The sequence below is a fragment of the Xiphophorus couchianus genome, chromosome 12 (assembly GCF_001444195.1).
Source record: "Xiphophorus couchianus chromosome 12, X_couchianus-1.0, whole genome shotgun sequence".
Classification (NCBI taxonomy): Eukaryota; Metazoa; Chordata; class Actinopteri; order Cyprinodontiformes; family Poeciliidae; genus Xiphophorus; species Xiphophorus couchianus.
In genome coordinates, this window is record NC_040239.1 from 17,681,960 (window position 1) to 17,700,723 (window position 18,764).

At 38.9% G+C, this 18,764-nt stretch overlaps 2 protein-coding genes across 5 annotated transcripts; both read left to right on the top strand.

The window, feature by feature from the left end:
- Positions 1-1,214: 1,214 nt before the first annotated feature.
- On the top strand, positions 1,215-8,542 carry LOC114154249 (acyl-CoA dehydrogenase family member 11). Of its 3 annotated transcripts, none has more exons than XM_028033170.1 (15): positions 1,215-1,310; positions 2,415-2,717; positions 2,906-3,141; positions 3,237-3,336; positions 3,682-3,799; positions 4,107-4,249; positions 4,327-4,479; positions 5,319-5,413; positions 5,504-5,603; positions 6,579-6,719; positions 6,796-6,888; positions 6,961-7,068; positions 7,149-7,320; positions 7,759-7,825; positions 7,934-8,542. In XM_028033170.1, the coding sequence occupies exons 2-15, from the start codon at positions 2,433-2,435 to the stop codon at positions 8,046-8,048; spliced, it is 1,926 nt and encodes a 641-aa protein (XP_027888971.1). In that variant the 5' UTR covers positions 1,215-1,310; positions 2,415-2,432; the 3' UTR covers positions 8,049-8,542. The 3 variants fall into 3 exon arrangements, with proteins under 3 accessions (XP_027888971.1, XP_027888972.1, XP_027888970.1); XM_028033171.1 differs by having other exon boundaries at positions 1,246-1,310; positions 2,418-2,717; XM_028033169.1 differs by lacking the exon at positions 1,215-1,310 and adding an exon at positions 1,322-1,381 and having other exon boundaries at positions 2,418-2,717.
- Positions 8,543-9,436: 894 nt separating this feature from the next.
- slc8b1 (solute carrier family 8 member B1) lies at positions 9,437-18,704 on the top strand. Of its 2 annotated transcripts, none has more exons than XM_028033172.1 (15): positions 9,437-9,893; positions 11,007-11,159; positions 11,613-11,665; positions 11,968-12,025; positions 12,833-12,938; positions 13,033-13,200; positions 14,916-15,029; positions 15,107-15,184; positions 15,265-15,395; positions 15,485-15,626; positions 15,726-15,847; positions 17,009-17,162; positions 17,251-17,331; positions 18,112-18,176; positions 18,251-18,704. In XM_028033172.1, the coding sequence occupies exons 1-15, from the start codon at positions 9,744-9,746 to the stop codon at positions 18,437-18,439; spliced, it is 1,764 nt and encodes a 587-aa protein (XP_027888973.1). In that variant the 5' UTR covers positions 9,437-9,743; the 3' UTR covers positions 18,440-18,704. The 2 variants fall into 2 exon arrangements, with proteins under 2 accessions (XP_027888973.1, XP_027888974.1); XM_028033173.1 differs by having other exon boundaries at positions 9,439-9,893; positions 15,110-15,184.
- Positions 18,705-18,764: the final 60 nt, after the last annotated feature.

Below are 18,764 nucleotides of genomic sequence, written 5' to 3' on the forward strand. Positions count from 1 at the left end.
TTTGCCTGTGTGTGATGCATTAACTTGAAGTCCAAAGTAAAACACTCTGTCGACACCCTTATTGCTTGTAATTTCTCAGCATAATTGTACAGTTTAATTTTATTTCATCTGACTTCAGACCATGAACCGTGCATTCTGTATATTATAGCAAAAAGTAGATCATAATCTTGAGGTTTGAAGAAAAATGCATTTTGACATATTCTGAACAATGTCATTTGTTTTGGGGTATTTTTTTTTATTTAATTGCTCTCCAAATGTAATTGGATCACCCGATGCAAGTTTGTCCAGAAGTAAAAAAAACCAAGAAAGTCTCCTCACCATGATGCTTAATAAGAAGCGAACACCATGTTATTTCATTTGTGGATGAAAACCTAACTAGCAAATAGTTTGAATCCATAAATCATAGAAAAAATCTACAGAATTAATCAGGAAATGTATTTTGTAAAGGATGTTTTATGGGAACCCTGCAGATGGTCTTTTTTGTTTTGTTTTGTTTTTTGCTGAAGGTCTTGTGATGGAAGTATTTACCGTAATCAATGACATTGAGACTCCCAGTGAGGTAGTGAGATTTATTCAGTTGCCTGCAAAGGAAGAGCATCACCACACAATACGCATGATATTATGGTGAGAGACTTTGAGATAAACCTCAGAGTGCAGCACATTTACACAAGCAAGGTAATTCATCTTCAAGGACATTCTCCCAAACTTAAAAACTAGATATGGTTCTCTCAGCTTAACCTTCATATGTTTAACACAACTCTCCTGTCTTGCAAGGAGACAGGAGAGTTGTGTTTGTTATAAGGTCATAACAAACACATTTTATGCAATGTAATGAAGTTCAGTAAAACTTCTTTCACAGGCCTTAGAGGTTTATTAAAGAACATTGTGAAATGGAGATCCTTATTATAGGATCACTATTAGCTTTGCATTCTATCAATACAAAAGAGGTTCTTCTTTAAGTTTTCCAAAACCAATGTAGGTGCCACGGAAAAAGTGACATCTAGCAAATGGTTAAAAAGAAGCATAAAATAATGCATTTCAGTCAAATTCACACATTCCATTGGGATTTATTTTATTATGTTCAAAGAAGAAAAAAAAAACATCAGTCGATGTGGTAACCTGCCAACCTTTAATAATTTACTGCTGTGGCTACAACAAAACTAAATTGAATGTTTTGGTTTTAATGTGACAAAATAAGTCCAAGGATGATGAGTGCGTGCAACGTTATGTCGATCCTATTCGACTTTTATTTTGAAGGCGAGATACTTTGCTTAGCCGAGCATACCTGACGTATGCTCGGCTAACGTCAGGTAAGGATCTCTGCACATCGTTTACATTTGAAAACCTTTTAAATCTGATGTGGATAAGTTTCAGCATTCGAGTGGGTAACAGTGCCACACTGCTAGCAGGGATAGCATTTATCTGAAGTATCTGCGTCGTTAAAACGAGTCTGTTTACTCAGTGGTTACTTCCTGTTGACAAACTGTAAAACCAAACATCACCTAGAGACGAACAGGTTTGAGTGAAATTAAACGTCATGTTGTTGATGAAATTTGACATAGCAACAAGTTAATACAAATGTTGCAGCGAGATCTGTATAAACAGGACAACGGAGTCAAATGTACTTTGACCCACTTCTAGGACAGACTCTCGGTGCTTTTCGCCTAATGTATTTAATTTTATTACACAGTTAAATAGTAAAGGTAATTTATACTCTTTCCTCTCTTGTTAATCTTATAAATAACAAAAGTCCTCTAAAATAGAAAGCACAAATATTTAAAGTAGATTTTACAGAAAACATATTTAAAAAACAAACAAACAAAAAAACCAGTTATATTATTTTTACATGTACTTTTATCAGAAGAATTTTATGCGCTTTCCAGACGACCTGTCATGATTTATTAATATCAGTCCACCACCACCATATCCTTCAGTTCCCAAATCAGACATCCTCCTTTCCATGACTAAAAATAATGTTATATAATTATAAGAAATGTCTACAAACCCAGTTTCAATGTAAGGGCTTGAAACCACCTGGAGAATCCAGAGTTGGTCAACCATTGTCTATTAAAACCATTAAGCTGTTTTAAAGTAATGTTCCTCTGATAAACACTTGAAATGAATTTGCATATGTCTGCATTTAATATATCTGTCATCATTACACAATTTTGGAAAAGGACCTAGCCTGAAGTCTCTGGGTCTCGGGAACCCTCAGACACCGGTGGCTGCTAAATTCATCTGCGATTAATACAGCTACACACAGGAAGAATCCAAGTTTATTATTGTTAGGATGATACTAAACAGCTACAGTATCTTCAAAGCTAACTGTTATAGACTATGCTACTGCAGTTAAAGAATAATTTATTTGCAGTTTTGTTGCAGAAGCAATTTGCTAGTCCTCCTGTTTCTGTTAGCAGGTAGATCCTAAAGCCATGGCAGCGTCTTCAGCAGTCCTGAGCAGACGTCTAGCCGGCAGCAGGTTGTGGTGTGGCGTCACTCGACCTCTGGTCCACATCAGATCAGCCAGTGCAGCGGAGCCCGGAGCAAGAAAATCTGATGAAGAACATCTGTGGGAGGCAGCATCGGATGCAGCAGGTTACCTGCCGTTCAGCAGAGCCAGGGTCGGACTGTTCTTTCAGGAACAGCCAGTCCTGAAGAATCCGTTTCTGGAGGATGCCTTGCTTAGAGGATACCTAAAGAGACACCTGCCTCAGGAGGTATTCTGAGGAAATGTCACCCAATGCAATGTTTGTGTAAGATTTGTGAAAATTATACCATATCGTTGTTGCACGCATGATGACACAATTAATCTGTTTTCTCAATCAATACTCCAGACATCTTGAAAACAGCTTAACTAAATAAGGGAGACTCGATCCACAATTTTAAGGTGATTCTGTGTGTTTAGTCTTATTCTCAGGCTATTTTGTCTGACTTGAATACCTTTGGAGAGCGTGTGGCGAAAGACATCGACACGTGGGGTAGAGAGTGTGAGCTCAACCCTCCTCGCCTGGTGCATTTTGATCCCTGGGGTCGGAGAGTGGACCACATTGTGACCTCTGTGGCCTGGAAACGCCTCAAAGACCTCTCAGCGCAGGAAGGACTGGTTGCCATCGGCTACGACAAGTCATTTGGGGAGTGGAGGTAAGCCCATTCCGCTGAGTTTTTCTTCCTACTTCAATTTAAAAACCAGATTTTATCTGTTTCTGTCGGATTAATTTTGTGTGTGTGCATTCCAGGCGTGTTTACCAGATGAGCAAGTTGTACATATTCTCCCCGTCTTCTGGCCTCTACACCTGTCCTCTCGCCATGACAGATGGAGCCGCAAAGGTCATTCAGGTAAGTTTAAAATCCACAGACTATGAATATTTATGTTCCATCCCATCAGTTAGTGATTGTAATGTGACAAAATGTGAAAAAGTTCTACGGGTGTGAGTATGAACATTTTTGCACAGCAATTTGTCTTAATAAGGTTTTCAGCAAGGCTACATAATGTTAAAAACAATTAATCTGTCCACTTTTTATTTACACTTAAACCAAACCTACAACAATAACTCCAACATGTTTCTGCAGCTTTTAGAGTTAGAAGAAAATGTCTTGCATCAAAGCAAAACTCATTTCAGTATATTTAAAATATACAAAGTTTTGCAAATCAGAACAGTCAGGGATTGTGTGTCTGTAAAGTCTGTAGGGGTTTCGCCGCCAGTGGAAGAAGCGTATCGTTGCTTGACCAGCCGACAGCCTGAGCGTTTCTGGACGTCTGGACAGTGGATGACTGAGAGACAGGGAGGATCTGATGTGGGTCAGTAGAAATGCATTGATCTGCTGTGAATCAGTGCTGCCTTCATTCTATTGTTGAACAACAGGGGGCACTGTCTGCAACAGAGCTGTGGCATGAAATTCAAACTCAGGAGAATGACTCCTGCATATTTATAAATCACCTAGATCCCACTGTACGTTGAATAGCAGAGGAACATATTTAAATATTTACTTATCTAATAATATCAGGACTCAGGAATCCTCTCCCACTGAGTTTGAGGACTGTTGAATTTTTCAAAATGGCAAATAAAACTCTTCTCTTATTTATCTTAGTTTCTCTTTGTCTTCAGGAAGTGGCACGGAGACGGTGGCCGTTCCCCAAGCAGACGGCTCCTATAGGCTACACGGCTACAAGTGGTTCACGTCGGCCACGGACGCAGACATGACTCTCACCTTGGCAAGAGTTCAGGACAGATCTGGATCAACAACCCCAGTACTGCAGATTCCCACCAACATCATCCTGCAGTCAGTGAATGCACCATTTCTAGCAGACCTTCTCTCTGTCCGCAGGGCAGCAGGGGGCTGTCTCTTTTTTACGCAGAGGTGAGTCGATTTGAGGACGGCCGACTGAGGGGTATTGAAGTCCAGAGACTGAAGGACAAGCTGGGGACACGACAGATGCCGACTGCTGAGCTGCTGCTGGACGGCCTGCCTGCACACAGAGTCAGTGGCGTTTGCTTGATTTTCACTCAAGCTGCACTTTATTAATTCTTGCAAGAATGAGAACAACAAGCAGACATGTTCAGTATTCATTCAGTTTAATCTGTTCTAACTAGACAGAGAGCCACTATGTCATACGTGGGTTATCACAGAGTTTCTTGCTGCGCGTATGGAAACCAATGTTTCTGACTCATCAGTGCACTTTAACAAAACCTTTAAAGCATTCAAAATGGAGGATTTTTCCACTCTTATCTAAACCTTCCTTAACTTCTAGTAGAGTGCAAATACAACAAGCCTCTCATAAATGTAACTGTTGCTGCAATATAATATTAATATTTTCCCTCAGATTAAACAAATTATTAAAAGAAATTATTGTCTAAAATTCCAGTAACATGAACCTTTTTTTGATTCAGAAAGATTTTTGTGGTTTTTATCATTTCTTTTTAACCCAGAAACCTAGTTTTCTGAAAGAAAATTATGCTTTATTTGAAATTGTAAATGCTGTACAGCAGTAAACTGGGATTTCTAACATTTGCCTTGACTTGCACTAATTTTCAAATCAATTTTATTCTATCTCCTTAGCTTTGAGCTTTGAACTGTGAACAGCTCCAAACATGCTGGGCTTTTCTGCAATTTGAACATCATACTTAAATATTGCATTGTGGTCAATGTAAGGAGCAGGACATCATTCCTGAATATTTGGATTTCTATGTTTTGACTCTCAGGCTGAGTGCCCTTGCTTCTGCTCTATTGTAACAATTTTTCATTCGTAATGCAGCGCCTCATGTTGTAGTGCTGCTTTGCTAGTCTGTCTGATCCAGATATTGTTCCTCTATCACCAGCTCTCAGAGGAAGGCAGAGGTGTGGCCTCCATAGCCAACATGCTGACAATAACCAGGATTCACAACAGCGTCTCTGCAGCCGCTGCAATGAGAAGGCAGGACTCCACATCATTAAATTTCCCTGAGTTCTGACTCTGTGGAGGCCTCTTGTCAGTAAGCTGATTAAATAATGTGTCTGCTCACAGAGTGCTCCAGTTGGCGCGTGACTATGCCACCCGCCGCACCGCCTTCGGAAAGCTTCTTAAAGACCACCCACTGCATATGCAGACGCTTGCAAGAATGGAGGTAAGGCAGCAGAAGTGGTATGCAATGACTTACAAAAAAAAAAATTCACACGTCTTGAACTTTATCCAATTTTGTCACTTTAAAACTATAAACTTCAATGTATTTTATTGGAAGTTTATGTGACAGTGCAACACATACTGTAATGTCAACTGGAAGGACAAAAACACTTTCAGGTTTTTTAGATTTTAGATATAAAAATCATAGCAGTTTGACCTGCATATATATTTAATCCTTTGGATCCAAACTTTGTCGAGATTCTCTCTGCAGCTGGTGATGCAAGTCTAGTCAGGTATGTCTAGACTTAAGGCTTTGCACATCTAAAGATGAGCTTTCTCCTTTTGCAAAATAGCTGAAGCTATTTACTTAGTACTGGATTGCATCTGTGAATTTGCAATTTTCAAGACTGACTAATGTTCAATCAGATTTGGGTCTGGACTTTGACTATGCAATTCTAAAATGTTTTCACCTAAACCAGTGGTCTCCAACGTACGGTTACAGAGCTCCACGTGGCTCTTACGGGCCTCCATAATGCATTTTAATAACTTTTGCCAAAATAATAACAAAGTGATGTATGTTTTTAATTATAAAGCTAATAATACCTTTATAATTGAAAACAGCTATCATGACTTGTTTTAGCAATTTTCTTTGTGTTCTTAGGTCATTCCTGGATAGTGTTCCAGAACATAACTAAATTGGTTGTGAAATTATTTAATTTCCCTTTGGGATTAATAAAATATTTTTGAATTTGAAGGTGAATTTTACATTTTTTGAGATGTGGAGGTTTACTGTCCTGTTTTAAAAAAAATCATCTGAACAGCATACTGATGCCACCACCTTTTCTCATCATAGATATGTTGCGTTTGGGCTGCAGTTTTAGGTTTTTGCCAAACATGGCCTTCAGCATGTGGGCTAAAAAGTTTAAGTTTTCTCTTACCTAACCAGAGGACCTTCTTCCATGTATTTTGGTTTGAACAGGTGGAGACGCGTGCAGCTTTTCTTCTTGTGATGGATGTGTGCCGTCTGTTGGGTCGAGAGGAGAGCGGCCTGGCCAGCCAGCTCGACCTGCACCTCCTTCGTCTGCTCACACCTGTGGTCAAACTGTACACCGGGAAGCAGGTGAGCTGCTTTTGCAAATATAAAACTAGTTTTTGATCTCAGTATTCCGAGTATCTGACCTATGTGTTTCTCTCAGGCTGTAGCTGTTGTATCTGAGGGCCTGGAAAGCTTTGGCGGACAGGGATACATCGAGGACACTGGGATGCCTGGAATACTCCGTGATGCTCAGGTGGCGTTGCTACCAACCACCCTTTTCTGCCTTTTAATGATTTTTGAAACTCACATATTGTTTCTCTTGCAGGTGTTGAGTATATGGGAAGGAACAACAAATGTTTTGTCTCTGGATGTGCTGCGCTGCGTGGCCCGTAGTTCAGGAATGGTTTTGCATGCTTACTTTGCACACGTCAAGGTACGGAGTGGAAACCAGAACCTGTTGGGCAAGGTGTGTTACTGGAAGTAGATGAAACAGCTGTGACTGTTTTCTTGCAGTCGCTGCTTGCGGGTGCCTCAGGTGTTTCCTCACTGGACCCGGCTGTAAAAGCAGTTGGCAGTGCTCTGTCTGAACTGGAGCAGTTTGTTCAGATAGCCGCTTCCAGATCACCCAGTTACCTCGAACTGGCAGCCAGAGATCTGGCATACAGCCTGGCTCGCATTTATGCGGGTGAGTGTTTCACAAGCACTTGTGACTTCAGATATGCAACAACTTCAGTTCTGTTCAAATGTATTCACACTACTAGAACCATTTGCATTTTGTAAATTCACGACAACAAATTTGAATGTATCCTATTCTGATTTTTCTTCTGAAGGCAACTGGTCGCACTACTTGATTTTTATTTAGGATTATTAGTAAAGGAGGCTAAATACAAATGCACACCACACTCTTCAGATTTCTTTTAAATAGAAAAGAAACTGTGTAGATTTTTCCTTCTGCTTCACAATTTGCTTCAAATGTGACAAATTCTGAAAAGTTGTAAGCAGCTGTGGATGACAGAGCAATACAGGTCTTATCATTAATTTCTACTTCTGCGTTGATCTAATAATGATCTTGGTGTTACATCAGTGCTTTAAAGTGGTCTTCCTTAACTGTGTGTGTTAACAGGTGCTCTTCTCATTGACCATGCATGCTGGAAAGATGCCTCCCCAAATGACACCTATGCAGCTCTCAGGTATGACAAACCAAAAACTGACTGATTAAAACTCATTTTTAAACTTCTCAGAAAAAATAAGCACATATTACATGTTCATTCATCGTGTTTTTGGTTTTGCTTTAATAGATGGTGCGAACAGGAGCTGTGTCTGGTGACATCTAAACAGAAGAGAGGCTGCTATGATTCCAGCAGTGCATCCATGGATGCTGCACTGGTTTATGATAACCTGATTCAAAAGTGAACATCCTTCATATGCTGATAGATTTATGATCTGAACTGATGTAGCAAGTGTGTTATTACTAAAGAAAATTATTAATAAAGAAAATCTTGCCTTCCATAATGGCATCAAGAATGACATTCCAGATAATAAATCTTCCTGTTTTTAGCACACTGATTTTTTTTGATTGTATTATTAAAGTAGTTATGATTTTCTGCCATAGTTCTACTCAATTAGTTATTAAAAAAGAAAAACTTAGATAACATATGCAACAGAAGGACTGTGACTGATGAAAATGCTTGAGGCATTTTTCCTAGTTCTGGTATGAAAAAGTGTGCTCTTATTAATAATACATAATAAGTATAATATTGATAATTACATGATCTGATTTATATTTCTTTTATGCTCTGTCACCATAAATTATATCAAAAGATGAACACCAAGCATATTGAGAATGATGACAAAAGATGCACAACTTTGTATTTTGAATATACAATAAAAGTCTTGTAAAAATTCAACACTAAAAGTATTCAGTTTTGTTTTTTATTTTTCAGTTTTTTACTCAGCATATTGGGTGAAAAATATGCAAGTAAGTCTTCAAATAAAGTTATTTGGAAAAATATTCACATGTTATCCCTTTATAAATACAAAACTTAATGCTTTGTTTATTGAGATTTTATGATGAACACAAAGTTGTGTTCAGCATAACTTTGTAATAGTTAATAATAAACAAACTTGCATAAATGGAAACACAGTACTAAAAGTTTACAATTTTGAAAAACCTAGTTCAGTGCAATTTCATTTCTTTATTTTCTGTTATTCCTGGATGAAATCCAGAACAAGAAGAGGTTACCTTCGGCTATCACACAACTGGCAAACACTCAAATTGTGTGCAATTTCATTTTAGTAAAAAATTGTAAAGGCCTTATAAGTTTGTGATGAACGAATAGCATTTTGAAACTGCTTGATAATAAAATGACAGGCGCAGTAATACAGGACAGTCCCGTTTGAAAAAAATTGATAAAGGTAGCTGGGTATTTTATTTTTTGTTACTGTAACAACAATATTTTCTCTAACAAAAAGAAAATATTGTAACTTTTTCATTGAGTGCATTTATGTCACTTATTGCTTTAAAATTATTTTTTAAAATTTAAACAAAACTGCAAAGATACCAAAGTCACAATCAGTAGATTCAAAGTAATTATTCTGACATTTTGAATTGTTCACAATTATAACATTTAAAATTATATTTTAGACTTTCGAAGTTATAATTACAAGATTAAAAGTCATACTCATCTATAAAAATCATAACTCCGACTTAATTTTAAATGAAAGTTAGAAAAAAAAAGATGTTGTTACATTTTATTGACATCTTGATGTTTTCCCCATTTCAAAGGTCGGATCTCAGCGTTTTCGACGAGTCATTGAACGCATCACGAGTCTTTAGAAACAGTGGGAGGAGTTGCAGAGATAGGTGAACTAATGTTCCCCGAATCTTAGCGCACAGTGTTCACAAACAAGCCAGTGTCAGCTCGGTGGAGGAAGGCTTCAGGAAGATAAACAACAACAACAACAACAAAGTTGGTATTTTTAGATTTTTCTTGCAGCTCTCTGGTTTAATCAAAGCAGTCGGGTCGGCAGACAGGAGGACTCCAGCAGAGTCCCATTAATCCACCAGCGGCAGTATGGACGCGGTTCCAGGATAAAAATCGGATCCTCATGTCTGCCAGTGGTTTCCTGGCTCTGTTGCTGGTCTTGTTGTCCAGCGGCCGGCTGCTCGCCTCGGGCACCGGGAACTTCAGCACCCAGCCCGGTGTTGGATTAGCTGGACCGACCAGTTTAGCCATGATGTCTGAAAGCAGCGACGAGGTGGGTGAGATTTGATCGCTGGTTTTCTAAAGGGAAGCAAACTGACAGAATAAATACCTGCAGTTTACGCTCAGCTGTCACATGATTAATATGAGGCGACAGGTATGAAGGAAGCGCTTTCTGTTTAGATACTGATGTCTGTAATTACGTGTTAGTTATGACCGATGAACAAACGAATATTTGTTCTCAGTCCTTCCTTTCTCAAGCACACTGTAAGTGTCAGGTGCATGATCCGTTTTCCAGAAGACGATCCCTCATTTACCAATATTCAGTTTGCCTCATGTCTCTAGTTATAAATAAACTATTAAAAACAAGCTCAAGTACAGTTTTACATTAAAACAGTTTTGTGTTGTACCTTGAAATTTAAACTGTTGAAATTGTTTTAATTTCACTAATTTAAAGTTGTTTTTAGAAACGTGACTCACTGCCCAGGGCAGCACCACATGGGGGGCGGCACAGCCACTTATTTTTACATGCCCGGAGGTAAACAGATTCCCCTTGAAGCACTCTAAAAATACTTTGCGTTAATGGCTCTTGACACTGAAGTTGGTATCCAATCAGTAGAGTGCAATCCTTCAAAGTAAAGACTTATTTCACAATTTATTTAGGCTGTTGACTGTATTTCTTTAGGCAGGTCAGGACTTGTGGGAATTGCCATAATTGATGCAGCCATGAGATCTGCTCCTTAGTAGTAAACCCTGAAGGAGAATATCCGTTCATCTACGTATGACCTCTAATAACTTCAGAGCGCTTTGGTTATGCAGCAGGACAGTGATCCAGATAGTTAAAAATATGAAGATGCTGGACTGACCTTCCAGTGTTACTGAATTAAAGAATACAGATACAAATATGCTCCAGTGAATGATTACATTTGTACTTAAGAAACTTTAGAGTATGATTATTACAGCCAGAGTTGCTCATCACACATTTTGTATTTAGGCTAAAGTGCTACCATTTGCGTGATGTGCTTTGTGTTGCACTTTTTTTTTTATCATAGAATCAATAAATCAGTTTTGATGGTGAAACTTGCAGCGATGCAGTTGCTTATACTTTTGCTTCATCCTGATGCCAGTGCTCCTATCTACATGTTAAGAAAGTTGTTTACTTGTGCAGTGTGACCGTGTGATGAACTACAGCGCTGCAGAGCGATGTGCGTTCGTGAAGAGGACGCCGGACTGCTCCATGGAGGACGGCTTCATCAACTACCTGAGACTGGCCTTCTGCTTGCTGCCTCCCAACCTCACTCCTCTCTCCATCACCCTCTGTGTAAGACCTGTGCATGCATCCGTGTGTGTGTGTGTGTGTAGTTGCACGTGAAGCAGAGTCATAAAGCAACAGGAAAATGTGCAGCTCATCAGCAGATTATGAGGAAGTTGACTGTTGGCTGTGGAAGAAGTGGAACTTTTATCTGATTTATAGCTGTAGTTTCACTGCTGGCTAAATCGTGTAATTTCACTTGGATTCCTCTGTATCTTCACTTCCTCCAGTAAATGAAATAATGAAACTGTCTCACATGAAGAAGTGATGATTGTTCTAACAGAAATAATCCTGTTGAGAAGGATAATTTATAATAATTAATCACTGCTGATTTAAAAAAAAAGTAAACAGTGTGTAGTTAACCAGTTATTCAGTATGAATAAGAACCACTTTCCTGTTTGCACTTGAGAAAATTGAGAAAACCAAACATTACAGCAGCTTGTCTTCACTGTGTCCCTGCAGATGGTTTGGCTGCTCGTCTTGTTTCTCATTCTTGGACTTACTGCTTCAAAGTTGTAAGTATTTCTCAGCAGCATGTTCCTCTGGCTGTTCACAGTTTCAGATAGTGAAAGGGCTTGTGAGCTCACTTCACACACATATATGCTCTTAGCCCTGTCAGCTTTATGGTCACATGAGTCCAGTGACTGTAGAGAGCTTTCACTATTGAGATATGGGTTTAAATCTGTGAAAGGAAGCAGATACTTCTGCTCTTGGTTTCATCTCACCTGTTGTAACACCGCTCTGCTGTTCAGCCAGCTGTTGAAGGTTTGAAAGAAACATTTATAAATGCATTTTATTATGTTTTTTCCCTCCCCAGTTTTTGCCCCAACCTGTCAGCCATCTCCTCCACTCTTCACTGCTCTCACAACGTGGCTGTATCCTTTCTCCACTTCTTTTGAGGGTGTGCAGAGAGTATATGGTTTTCTTTTCTCACTTAATTATGTAGACAATCATGTTTTTGTGTGTGTTTATGTGGACTAGACATAATCCAGTATGAAAAACCTTAAACTATGATTTTATATATATAAATAAAGAAATAAAACATAGCATTCCTGGTAGTTCTAAAATAATCTGACATAATAATTTAATAATGTAATTATCTAACATGTTTTATTTATTTTGGTTTCATACATCAAAATAGGAAATCTTGTAGAATAAACATCTGCTGAACTGGTTAGTAGTTTTCAAATTAACTCAAATTTCTCAAAATGAAATCTTCTTGCAAGTCTGCTCTTTATAGAGTTACACTGAGTTCACATTGATATTAATTAGGCAATCTTCTCCAACAACTAGCCTGCAGTCATCTGATTTACAGATGTTCTCCTCTTATTGACAGCTCAATTTCCTCACCAAGACTTTGTGTTTTTTGATATTGAAAATATTTCAAAACAGTAACATTTGACTTTCTTGTAAGTGTCGTTACCGTTATTTTGCCAGCTGACCTTCAGGGAACAGCAACACGTGAATAGAGCAACATTGCATTACTCCATGCTCCGTGCTACTGTGTTACTCTGGTAAATTTTCTGGGATCCCTTTCACATGACTTTAAGTCATAGGAATTGTTTAGTTGAACATTTTGTTGCTCTTAAAATGGCACTTTTTAAAACCTTGGTAGAACTTGATGCCAGTAATCAGCCTATGCTTGGTGGTGAACTGTTTCTTTGACTGCAACATGTGCTGAGGGCGTGACGTTTCTTGCTTTGGGAAATGGCGCTCCAGACATCTTCAGTGCCATGGCAGCAATCTCCCATCCACACACTGCTGGGCTGGCTGTCGGAGCCTTGTTTGGTACATGGAGGCTTGTTGCATCATTATTTCTCTGACAAGCAGAAAGCTAATTTAACAAAAGTATTTAAATGAGAAAACATGTGTGTCCCTGCAGGAGCTGGTATATTTGTCACCACAGTGGTTGCAGGAAGTGTCGCACTGGTGAAACCATTTGCCGTGGCTTCTCGTCCGTTTCTGCGTGATGTCATCTTCTACATGATTGCAGTGTTTTGGACCTTTGACATTCTCTACAGAGGCACTATAACCATGGGAGAAACACTGGGTAAACACAAACAGTCTGAGGGGATGTCTTGAGTGAATAGATGGCTCTCAGTAAATTTTAAATGTTGTTTCTCAGAAGATTGGGACATTACATAAGACCAAAATATAAAGAAAGGCTCTTAATACAGAAATGTTATGTCAACACAGTCATGGGAAGATTACTGCATTGGCAGGAGTTCAGCAAACAGATTGACAACTTGCTAAAGAGGCTGGTTGCTGTATTCATTTATATTAATGGAAAGTTGAGTGGAAGGAAAAAATGGGACAGACATTATCGAGATGCTGATTTTGGTCTTATTATATGTTATTATTTTGTTCCTGCCTGCACAACCAAAAGCATCAACACCTGTTTTAATGTCCAGTATACTTGATTGGCCAATAAGCCTGACTGCCTAAGCCTTGTAATAACTGTATGGTGTTTTATTAAACAGATGGTTTAATAAAACACCGTGGTTTTGCAGATGAGCTGCAAAACCACCAGGTTTTCCATTACACCTCAGCAAAATCACAGTCGGGTCTCCTCCATGTCCTGCTGTACTGATGCAGTAATGCTGTGGTTCATCGCCCTGGTCCTCAGGGACAACTGCCCTGCATGTTTTACATGTGTTTCTGTCCCAGCTTACCAGATCCAAATGATTGCATGACCTCCTTTGCAGCCATCAAGTGCAGAGATGGCTGCAAAGGCGCCAACCTAGTCACCCGTTATTTTAAGTAAGGTGTGCAGCAGCAAGGAGACGCCAAAAACATGTAAGAGGCTGGTCCCTGAGGACCAATGTAGGGAAACCCCTTGCAGTAGTGCATGCAGTAATGTTGATATTCTAATTATTTTACAAGTCTTTTCATCATGTTCATTCAATGAGTCGCTGTTTAATAGGAGAACTTCCAGCAGGTTCAAAAGCAGAGAGCCTAATCTGGAGTCTCTCAACCTGCTGTCAGCACTTTACCTGATTGTCTGGTTTGTTTAGTTCTTAGAATATTCAAGAATTTGTCTAAAGTTACAACACAAGTTAGGAATTTGTAGTTAATAGAGCCACTGATACAATCAACATGTTACCAGAAGAAGACCTTTTGTTGGGTGTCTGTCAGTTCCAGAAACATTTAAACCCAAATGAGACTTGATTAAAGAAAATACCTTATATATTAATAATCCCTTTGCACTGTTGACTTTTTTCCAGATCCAAGGCCAAGGCAGACAGATATAATCAACATCTGAGTACCGTACTCTTCAGAGTCACCCAGCCATGCTTTTAATGCCAGCCTTGTAGTTTAGTTTCTCAACACTGAAGGTGGTTTTCAAACCACTTCAGAGTTGAGAAACTGAAAAAATAACCTCTTAGACAAAAGCTGAGCATGTAGTTGTCAAAATTATGTTTTATTTTTTTTAAATGTTAATGAGACAAATTTTAAAATGCTCAGACCTTAGATGAAATGATATTGTATATTTTCAAAATATTTTATACCATATTCCACACAAATGCAATTCTGATCCCTGTTTAGTCAAGTCTAAGCAAAGCTATGTTTGACATCTTACTGGTATTATTTGTAGATATTTTATCTATTATATTAAAAAAACATTTTTGTGCAGCAATGAACAGATTCTAGAAAATGATTAAATTATCTGTTTCGAAACTGCAGAAGTGCAAACTGGGCGAGGGGGGAAATGTGTTGACGTTCAACAGTTCCGACTGAGCCTGTTTTTCTCTTCTTGTTTTTCAGGATACCTGTTTCTCTATGTGGTTTATGTTCTGACCGTTGTTATCAGTTCATTCATCTATAATTGGCAAAAAAATTCAGCTACAAACGGCATCCAACACGTTCCACATATTCCAGGTTAGACCTTTTATTCAAATGCTCTACGTCCGTTTTCTTTCTGCTGCTATTTTACTGGTGAGTATTTTTCCTTGAAGCAGAGCTGAACTCATCTGACTCCTCTGATGATGACGACGTTCCCGGCATGAGCGGCGGGACGATCCAGCAGGAATACGGTAAGAACGCATGGGCACCACCGATTATTTCCTGCGTGATTCACATCATACAAAGACAGGTGTTTGTGCTGCTGCTGTAGAGTCCGAGTACAGGCCGCTTCTGCCCTACTCTGAGTCCACAAGTGAAATCCTGCTGAGCTCTTTGAATCCGGTGGACAACAGGAAGTGGAGAAGGAAACCGTGGACCTGGAAAGTTGTTAAAGTAGTGAAGGTCTGTACAAATCTGGTGAACAGAGCAACAGGAAGAACTCAGATTAAATCCGGTGTTGTAATGTGGCGCTCCTGTTGCCTGGCTGTAAGACTCCACTGGAGGTGCTGCTCCTGCTCTGCGTCCCCGTGGTGGACCCGGATAAAGAAGACAGAAACTGGAGGAGACCGCTCAACTCCCTCCACATGATCACTGCTCCTCTGCTGTGTGTTCTCATCTTCCAGTCTGGAGCATGTGAGCACTTTTTACCACAATTAATTGATGACATTACAAAGAAGCTATTACCAGAAAGAATTATGTAGACTAAATACTGAGGTGGTCTTTGTAATCTAGATGGAGGCGTCATGATCCAGGGGGAGTTTCCTGTCTGGCTGCTGATTCTCCTGCTGGGAATGTTTTTGGCTGCTATAGTTTTCTGCACCACCACCAATGACCATCCTCCCAAATATCACCCTGTAAGTGCTTTTGTTCATCCAAATCAGGAGTAGATAAAATTTTATTTGTGTAAAACCGGAAAGAGAAAAAAAAATTGGTCAGATTAAATATGTGAAAAGCATATATTTATATATCTATATATGCCTTGTAAAAGTAGCCGTAGCTCTTTTTTGAGACCACAACTGTACATTTCATTCAAATATTATCTGGTAAAGTAGCTATAACTGTAAAATGTTTAAATCTTTTGACAAATCATAATTTGGAAAGTCTGGTGTGCATTTGTATTAATTTGTAGAACTAGTGTTTACTTCAGTAGCAGCTGTAAGTCTTTTGGGGGTATGCTTACTAGCTTGCCCAGTTGGAGGCTAACATGTTGGGCATTTATGTTTGCAAAACAACTCAAATACAGTCAGACTGGACAGTGAGCTAACATCAATGGCAATTAAAGTCTTGTCACATGTTTTCTACTGGTGTTGGACACATGGATATGTTTGGATCTAAACCATTTCACTGTCACTATATGTTCCTGCTGGACTCCAACAGGTTTTTTTCAGTATAGCCATACATTAAATGCCAATAAGTACTTTGGGAGAACAAAATGAACATTTTCTGCAATTTAAGCCCTAGTTGTCAGTTCTTTTCTGCTGATACTTTTTCTGGCCAGGACTTCTATTTGTGGGATGTCTGACAAATACTTTGTGATTGGTCAGAAATGTGAAGGGGGTGTGGTTACTACACTAGCAAAGTCTGCAGTAGCAGAGACCTCTTTGGACAGCCTGGTAGTTTTGATCTCGGTTTGAGGGATTGCTGCAAAATTCATGACTCAATGCAATCAACTGTTTATTGCTGCTACATGTTCGCTCAGGAGGATGTAATGTTTGCAAATCAGTGACTCGATATAACCCTCATTGGACTGAACGCTTTTTATGAGTTAAACTGCACTTGACTGTGTTGTTTAATAACTAGGATTGAATTTTAATGTATGTAATTGTCTCTGAATTTGATTGGACTGAAATTGCTACATTTATTTTGTTCCTCAATACGACATTTGTTGCTTTTAGATACAACAATGCTTTTAAATAAATACTTTATTATGTTGACTTGTTGCATAAAGCAAAGTCAGGATGAATACTTTCACATGGCAGCTGCCTCAGAATCTGATTACCTCTCTGTTCCCTCAGCTCTTTGCATTTTTGGGTTTTGTGGTGAGCGCGGTGCTGATCAGCGCCACAGCGTCAGAGGTGGTCAGTCTTCTGCACATGCTCGGTGTGGTGTTGAGTCTCAGCAACACCGTGCTGGGCTTGACTCTTCTGGCCTGGGGCAACAGTATCGGAGGTGATTTCTGATAATCCAAGTCCGTTCACAAGAGTAAACCTAATTCCCATTTAACCGTGTAATGTGTGATTAATATTCTCTGTTTCAGACCTTTTTTCTGACATCACCATTGCTCGGCAGGGATACCCGCGCATGGCCATAGCTGCTTGCTTTGGAGGGATAATTTTCAGTATCCTTTATTTTCATGTCCACTTGAAGACTAACACATCTTTCTGACATGCATTGAATACATTTTCAGAAAGAGACGAGGGACAGAATTTAAGCTTGGAACAGAAATTCAGTGTCACGAAAACCTTTAAGTTTGGTTATTTTCAGGGATAGAATTATGGAGTAGTCTGCTGAATTTTGAACAAAGTAAATGTTTTTTTTAAAAAAACAATAAAATAAAGAGGAGCTGTTTTATCCAGGGCAGTGATAAAAATTCAGAAATATGCTGGGTATTTTTTTAGCTATTAGTTTGAAACTATTTGAAAAAAATGGGCAAGGAAGCTGTTCAAATGATTATGTGATGTGGTAATGTTTATACTTAGTACTTTTTAAGCATGTTTGAAGATATTGGATAGCTGAAAGATGAAACATTAGTATTATCCTAAGGACAAAAAAGTATTAGCATCAGTTCCAATGCCATTCCAATTGATAGCATTGTTCCAAAGAACAAATAAAAATGGCAAGATTTAATATTTTTTCTAGCTGTTCGAGTGGAAATATGTTTCAGTACAAGTTTAAAATATGGAAGTTCACTCTCATGGAGTAAATAATGGTGTTCCCATGTAATGCCTTGTAATAGCAGCTTAAGTTGTAATAGCCTGTTTTATTGAACATCAAAACCTGCTTTTATCATTTTCCTCAATATATTGGAAATACTTTATTCCCCTGAACTACATTAAACATGTTTTAAATGCATATATTTACATGAAATGAAAAATATGGGACCTTGACTGTATTTCAGACATGCTGTTTGGAGTAGGGTTGGGATGTCTCATGCAGATGTATGAAACACACTCCTCTGCGCAGGTAATCCTCTCCTTTGATATTGAGAGACACTGTTTTGAACGGTATGAAGCTGATTCTCTTGTTTTCCTCCTCAGTTTGAGTCAGAGGGCTTGTTGACGTGGATTCTACCGGGAGCTCTGGGTTTGTCTTTGGTCCTGTCTTTTCTCATCGTTCCGCTCACCCAGTTCCACTTGGGTCGGTCCTACGGCGTCTTCCTCCTCGTTTTCTACTGCATATTTCTTCTCATTGCACTTCTCACAGAGTTCAGGATCATCCACACTTGAGCTCATACCAGTGATGTCATCTTCTGCTTGTAAAAATATTGCGTAAAGCAGTAATGTACACTGTTGCATTTATTTGATTGGACTCTCCTGTGTTTAGTCTGTGAAACTAAGTAGCTAAAGACTCCTACAAGAGCTCAGGGCGAACTAAAACCAATCACACTGTGCCTTTTTTTTGTTTCTCTTTCCATGTCTTGGAGCTGAGATATTATGATCCAGCTCATGCTGTACAAGGTCATATTTTAAAATACTGTAAATTTTTTATGAATCGACCTCTTTGTGAATTTAAACAAAACTGTTTTTCTGGGTTTTCAGAAAAATACCAATT

Excerpts from the sequence above, each read along its gene's own strand:
- LOC114154249 (XM_028033169.1), top strand. The coding sequence starts at position 1,358 with ATGTGGATAAGTTTCAGCATTCGA. Across the intron at positions 3,142-3,236 it reads AAGTCATTTGGGGAGTGGAG|GCGTGTTTACCAGATGAGCA; the intron begins GTAAGCCCATTC and ends TGTGCATTCCAG. Across the intron at positions 5,414-5,503 it reads GCAGCCGCTGCAATGAGAAG|AGTGCTCCAGTTGGCGCGTG; the intron begins GCAGGACTCCAC and ends GTCTGCTCACAG.
- slc8b1 (XM_028033172.1), top strand. The coding sequence starts at position 9,744 with ATGTCTGCCAGTGGTTTCCTGGCTCTGTTGCTGGTCTTGTTGTCCAGC. Across the intron at positions 9,894-11,006 it reads TGTCTGAAAGCAGCGACGAG|TGTGACCGTGTGATGAACTA; the intron begins GTGGGTGAGATT and ends TTACTTGTGCAG. Across the intron at positions 11,160-11,612 it reads CTCTCTCCATCACCCTCTGT|ATGGTTTGGCTGCTCGTCTT; the intron begins GTAAGACCTGTG and ends GTGTCCCTGCAG.